Source organism: Patella vulgata, chromosome 1 (assembly GCF_932274485.2).
Source record: "Patella vulgata chromosome 1, xgPatVulg1.2, whole genome shotgun sequence".
NCBI lineage: Eukaryota > Metazoa > Mollusca > Gastropoda > Patellidae > Patella > Patella vulgata.
In genome coordinates, this window is record NC_065879.2 from 69,509,955 (window position 1) to 69,516,812 (window position 6,858).

General features: G+C 36.0%; 1 protein-coding gene across 2 annotated transcripts; it reads right to left on the minus strand.

Moving 5' to 3' along the window:
- Nucleotides 1-136: 136 nt before the first annotated feature.
- Nucleotides 137-5,998, minus strand: LOC126819601 (uncharacterized). Of its 2 annotated transcripts, none has more exons than XM_050547722.2 (3): nucleotides 4,701-5,998; nucleotides 2,172-2,267; nucleotides 137-1,532 (listed from the first exon to the last, which is right to left on the minus strand). In XM_050547722.2, the coding sequence occupies exons 1-3, from the start codon at nucleotides 5,649-5,651 to the stop codon at nucleotides 1,176-1,178; spliced, it is 1,404 nt and encodes a 467-aa protein (XP_050403679.2). In that variant the 5' UTR covers nucleotides 5,652-5,998; the 3' UTR covers nucleotides 137-1,175. The 2 variants fall into 2 exon arrangements, with proteins under 2 accessions (XP_050403679.2, XP_050403689.2); XM_050547732.2 differs by having other exon boundaries at nucleotides 137-1,517; nucleotides 4,701-5,995.
- Between the last annotated feature and the right edge of the window lie 860 nt (nucleotides 5,999-6,858).

The following is a 6,858-nucleotide window of genomic DNA, read 5'->3' on the forward strand; positions in this document are numbered from 1 at the left end:
TAGGCCCTATAGTGAGAACTGCCAGCTCTCATCTAATCTCTCATGGATGTAGCTTTCAGATTTACCATATAGGTTTATATTCCAACAATTAGTCCCTATATGATATGTATAAAGTGCATACTAATTTTTTTTTAAAAAATATTTTGTTAGTTTGACGTCATAACTGTAAACTTCAATTATTATTTTACCACCAAAATAATGTCAGCGCAATAGACCAGAGCTTATACTACAACGTTTTGCCAGCCAGTCATTTTTTTTGTATCTTACGGCATATGGCATTGATATAAATTCGTCTTTATAGTAGACCGGTTTTCATACTGATTTGGAATCCCAAGAGACAAATTAGATATATTATTTATTTTTTTTATATGCTTTTACATTAAAAAAAAAAATGTGTTTACGGTTAAATTCTTTGATGCACCCCAGTTTATGACATGTAAATTGGCTAAAAGATAAATTCTCCAGAAAGCCAACTTCACAGAATGCCAGTCAAATATGGTCTTTATATGATTCCCAGGGAGGTTAATAAAAAAAAAAGGCTCAATACTTGACCAATTCCTGAATATCATTAAAAATATAAAAAAAATATGGTTTATTTAGCAATAGTTTTACTGAATAATACAATAAGGCACAGTGGTACATATATCCCGACATTCACGAATGCCTGATTACTGATATTTGGCACCTTAAGTCACAATGGGTTAAATTAATATCAACTCATTAATTACTGTATATACATAATACTATACCAGTACATATTGTACAATATATAGCATCTTTAAAAAGGGGAATCTACCCTACATTAGCCTCATGCTAGTGCCCAATAATGTCATATATCTCACCTTTCGCGTATTATAGTGAAAGGAGAAAATAAGCTACAGAAAAAAGAAATTACCACCATGTCTTGTATGCAGATAACACATTGCCACATCAACACCCACCATCTTTTTAAGCCCATATTAGAATGCAGAAATAATTTAAAAGTGGAAACATTTTCGCACAGTAACCCATTACTGAATTTCTGACTACATTAGTTTTATTAAGCAGTATTATCAATCCCAAATTATTTCCAGTTTAGAATTTGGAAATATGTTACGGATTTCATTGAGTTTTTCCTCATGTCGCTATACTTGCGGTTTTTTTTTAATAATTACTAATTCTTAAGAACATAGGACCTATGTTTTAGATTTTCTATCTAGAAGACATTTGGTAAGTTTTTTCTTCTGAACCTCCGTGAAATTAAATATTTGAATCATAGCTCTCATATGGTCGTCTTGGCCTTTGGAATCGGTCATATAGTGGTAAAATGAATCACGGAGAAATCTTAGCGTGGCTTCGGCTTCCGTTTCTGGTTTATCAGATTCTTGGTAAGATTCCTGACGTCTTAATGACTGCCATTTGGCAAGTTCTTCTTGGGTGCGATTTAACTTCGCTAAAAGTTCTTTTATGTTGACATCGGGTTGTTCCTTGGACTTTTTAAACAGTTTGTTGTTCGCTTTACCTGCCATGTGCTCAATCTGGAAGAATAGGAGCTAAAATAACAATATAAACTTAGAACATTGATCATTAGTTATGACTAAGCAAAAACACGTGTTTATCAAATATCACACATGATAGGCGATCCACACACAACATCCATCTTGAAACCGAGAAATTAAATACGGGGACAAGACAAAAACACAGAAAAGAAATGGGGTTTAACATCCTACTTTTCTTCTCTATCCGGGCTAATGAAGACGTGCATACGCCATGCAGTGTGCTACAAGGAAGTTTGGTCATTTTGGTTTTTTTACGTGTACACGAGATCTCGGTTTGTTGCCCCACCCGAATGACTAGATGCTGGTCATTGCCAGACCTTTCTTCATACGCCACTCACAGGAGGCAACCATACTCACCGAGTCATAACGGCACCACAAAAAACACGGACATTGTAAAATAAGACAAAGAGCATTATCATATCAAGTGAATGGTGGTATATTATACATGTATACTGTTGGTCTACATTTATCATAAGAAATAATAAAATATAAGCACACCTCTTAAACCCACGATGAAACGTAATTCTTGAATATAGTTTTTGAATATTTTGTATTTTAATGCAACGCAAGCCGTGTGCCATTTTATTTTCCAGCATACGGCTGGGTCCATTAAAAAGAGCATCCTATACTTACTTCTTCTTCTCGTTCGTATCTGGCAGCATTTTGACCTTTGACATACATCTCCAAATATAAAGCTTCGTGTTTCTGATTAATATCTGCTATATTTTCCTTTAAAACAAAAGTAATACAACTTTAAAAATAATAGTCAATTTGCCCCCTCATAAACCTGTCCCCGGTGATGGAATTGTTGACTTAATACTAAATAATTGGTTTTGATGCACATTATCATTAGACGGAGCCTTGGCATGCCCCCTAATACGCCAAAGAAGCAGCGAAGTCGCCCTTGCTAGCTCAAGAGGAAATCCCACACTGTAAGTTTAGGAGAATTTTTTTTCTGTATAGAAAAGAGCCTAAAACACCACACTGTCCAAATCTTTAGAGAATTGGGTAATTTAGCAAATATATTTATTTCCCTGACGTTTTGTGTTTTTAAAAAACATAGGGGTTGTGACTCTGCTAGTGGCCCCAGATGTATCTTCTTCTCCTTAGCTTCGGCTTCAGAAATCCAGGTTTAAACCACCAACTAAGTTAGCTGGTCAAACTTCTAACACATTTATTTATCTCCCTAGGTAATTCACTGTACTATTTATAATAATAACATGTAACTGGCCTATAACAATAGATTAAATGGCGCGTTTGTAGGGCAAAGAATATATTTATTATATTCAATATGTAAGATGGTCACAGCTGTTTAAAGGTGACAACAGGTTTTAGTTCCATCGCTGCAGTTTCTCCGTTACATAGCATAATACTACACGGTAAATCAGAAATTACCGGGTTGTCATATGTCATGCAGTGTGGACAACCCCGCTACAACCCTCATTTCGATGTCCAACTCTGTCATACCTTTAACGTACTGCCAATGGTATACACAGGTACCCGAACGATTAGACACTGTCCGTCCGTCCTGTCCATAAATCAGACGTGTCGACTAACTTTTGCCCAAAATGTAACAGATCATGTTGGGTTATTCCGTTGACAATTAAGTTTGTTGGGATTTTTTAAGTTCACAGTAATAAGTCATTAAAACTAGTATCCACTATTTAATGAAACGAGCTCTGTAATGAGAACACAGACACGAGGGAAGTAAAAGCGAATGTTATTTTTCTTTCATTTTTGAATGGATTGTTTTCAACTTTACAATGTAACCGAGTGGAGCTATGGAAGAAATCTGAATATTATTTTTGTATCAGATCCGACATGCAACTTTGGCGACATGTTGGAGTCTGAAAGAAATTGACAAAAGGGCATTGGCAAATTTACATTTCCATGGCTACCACAAAATATAAACGATGGTTCAAAGTGCCTTGTATTTAAGTTATTTTACACCATTTTCTTTTTTTTTAAATAAAGCATTAAGGCGCAGCGTTTCAGTAGGAGTAGATTACCAACGCCTGTAATGCAGTACACGAAAACGGTCTGAGGATACGTCCATTTAGAAACCTTGGTCGTTTTTATTTCTCTATAACTTATGGTATATATTTTTGTGGGAGAATAACTTATTTTCAACTGAAAATATTATTAATGAGTGGGAAAATGGGGCTTGGCTTTATGTATTAAATCATATAACAGGTGTCCACATTTATTGTTAATCACTGACATTACGTCAAACACTTCCCGCTGTGTAAAGTGGATACCAACACGTAGCAAACAGCTAATATCTAATATCATTCTATAATGTCATCATTATTCAAAACTGTTTAAATGAACCGTACAGCAATTAATAAAGATTTTAATTTAAAAATACCATTAATACAGTGCTCAGAGTTATCAATGGTATCTGGTTATAATTGAGTTTCTTGTAACTGTGTATACCAGTAGATCTATTGATTTATAAAGAATGTCACAAAATATACAGGTGACACATGAACGATTTTACTCAGTTAAACAAATCGATATTTTATCACTGTTTCTTATCAGTTTTTATTGGCGACTGAACATGACAATAATAAGCGGAAATGTAAAATTTGTGTTGTTCTTTTTTTAACCATGTTAATGTGGCAACTTCAAGCTACGTATCGATAAGTCTAATAACTTGACGATTTAAACAAACATGACTGACCATAAAACTATTGATGAGCGTGTATTCTGTTGTAACCATTTCTTTTATTCTCATGCTTCATTGTTCCAGCTCATGAAAATTGCCGTTTCCATAATCATGGTTCTAAAGATCCTCCTGGTGAGAGCCCCCCCCCCCACCCAAGGTCCGGTCTGATACTGCATAGACACAAAAGAGGACTAATGTTTGCCTGATATCGGTGTCTTTTCGTCACTGACACTGACATTACCTGTAGGTCCATTAATACACGGTACGCAAACAACGGACAAGAGTTCCAGTTTTAACAATCTAACGCAATTTAAAAATATCGCGTTGGTTTGAAGGAATCTACTATTTATATTAATCATAACAGAGGTTTGTTGTCGATAACGATGTGCGTATCCATAACACACAGCTTTGAAAATAGTGAGCCTGGAGAATATCAACGAAATGAACATAAATGTAGACACATCCACAAAGTGGCATTTTATTTTGAGACTTACCTTTAGGTCCTCTACCGTTGCCTCCAGATTAGTAACCGTCTTCACCGACTCCTCGTACGATCTTTTCAACTCTTCGTATTTCTTTTCCATGTCATCGAACTGTTTCTGAACTTCCTCAATTTTATCGTCTTTGGTTGTCAACAGCTCCCGAGCTTCTTTGCCAAGACCTTCCCGAAGATGCTCAATTTCCATATGTCTTTCTTCGAGGAGTTTGTTCAACTTTCTTTGCTCTCTTTTCAGATCCTTGATGGCGTGTTCTTTTCTCTGAAAGGGTGTTAGATAATCTAAGGCGGATTTGTCGGATTCCATGTGTTCATTGTGTGCTTTCTCAATTCTCATTCGACTAGTGATGGTATCTTTGTGGACCGGTTGTCCATGAGGATGTGGGATTAAGATGCATTCGTTAGAGTTCATGAACATGTCCATTTTTCCTTCTTTCAATCCCTGCCCAGCACAACATTTGGTCTTGGTCTCACCTAAGTCGATTGTTTCCCGCCTGGACAGACTAGAGCGACTGGAATTTTTAGATCCATGTTCTTCAGTCGAATGACTCCTTTGACACCTTTTCTCTGAAAGTTTATCTCTATTCTCTGTTGCTTCCGAACAACAATTATAAGCTCCGTTCACAACAGTTTCGTCGTTACCCGGGTTTTCTCCTTCGACTCTCTCCCCTTCTATGGAGTCTGGACTGTTTACTCGTTGGGGCGGATTAGCCGTTTTAGGTCCGGATAAAGGCGCATCTTTTAGAACTGGAAGTCGAGATTTTTTCTTTCGTCTGCCTTTGACTTTTGGTTTATCATCCGTGGAATTGGCATCCAGACTGTCTGTGTAACTGGATTCGGAATGCTGATCATTATCAAGAGACGTAGGTTCGCACCCTCCATTCTTAATACGGCGAACATCGTCTAAAGTCACAGAGTTATCTACATTGACCGGTTTCGAAGATGCCATTGCTGAGATCAAATTTCACAAATACTTTCTATCTGATAAATTCTCTTAAAAACATGTTTCTTTATCCGACGTTTGTCTTAAGCGATCCGGTTTATGAATTAAAAGTTTATACAAGTTGCCAACATGGCCGCTACACTGAGAAAGAACACGTCTGCGTTTTGCTAATGCAGAAAAACAATAATAACTCGTGCAATTCAATCGTCATTAAATTCTGGGCCTTAAGCCACTTCAATCCGCTATACGTGCGATAATTATATTGCTAGTGGGTCTTGATAAATCAAAAATAATTGCCAAGCCCAAGCTATTAAACTACACGTTAAGCATAACGCAAACGCAGCCAATGGCATACGTAGAAGCTGATATAAAGTGTAATAATGAAAACGTCGATATTTGGAGTTTCCATAACATGAACATCTGTCACATTCTTTCATTAGGTATATGCACATATTCTATTGGTCACGTGACCATAAATTGTTTTCTTTTTTAACAGTGAATATTGACTATTTTTGCTGTATTAAACCACAGAGTAAAAATACACTACACAATAACACGGGTGTTGTATGTCGCTTAACTAGTGTTGACAAGTGCAATATATTATTTGTTTTGTTTTATAGAATGGCATTAGACTTTAATGATTGAGGATTTCCCCCAAATTTTAAAAATATAGGTTGCCAAGCAACGAAACATACGCACACGGCAGCTAAATCGTCCGGCAGTCAACAAGAGTTGTCGCATATTTTTACTTTTGTGGGTAATGAAACATTTATAATACACTAAAATTTGATTAAGAGTAACAACTCATTAAGTAATCATCAGAAAATCATTAGAATTTGTTTGGCCCATGCTAAGATTTAATATCATGGATTTAGCTGTTCAAGTTATCGAAAATCATTGAAAATCAGTATACTTGTTCGTCTTAAGACCTTAAACTCTGTGTATCAATCTAAATTCAATCGAAACGATTATATATAGGCGTAAACATGGTATATAAAATCTCTAAAGCATCCACAAGATTTTTCAAGGTAATCAAGGGCCATAACTCTAGCAGTAATTGTAGGAAATGGTTGAAAATCAATAGGTCTCTTCGTCTGATGACCTTATACACTGTGTATAAATTTAAGGTCAATCGGATATTAACTGAGTATCCACAAGATTTTTCAAAGTGATCAAGGGCCATAACTCAGACAGTAATTATCGAAATCGCTGA

Excerpts from the sequence above, each read along its gene's own strand:
- LOC126819601 (XM_050547722.2), bottom strand. The coding sequence starts at position 5,651 with ATGGCATCTTCGAAACCGGTCAATGTAGATAACTCTGTGACTTTAGAC. Across the intron at positions 2,268-4,700 it reads CAACGGTAGAGGACCTAAAG|GAAAATATAGCAGATATTAA; the intron begins GTAAGTCTCAAA and ends TTTGTTTTAAAG. Across the intron at positions 1,533-2,171 it reads GATACGAACGAGAAGAAGAA|CTCCTATTCTTCCAGATTGA; the intron begins GTAAGTATAGGA and ends TTGTTATTTTAG.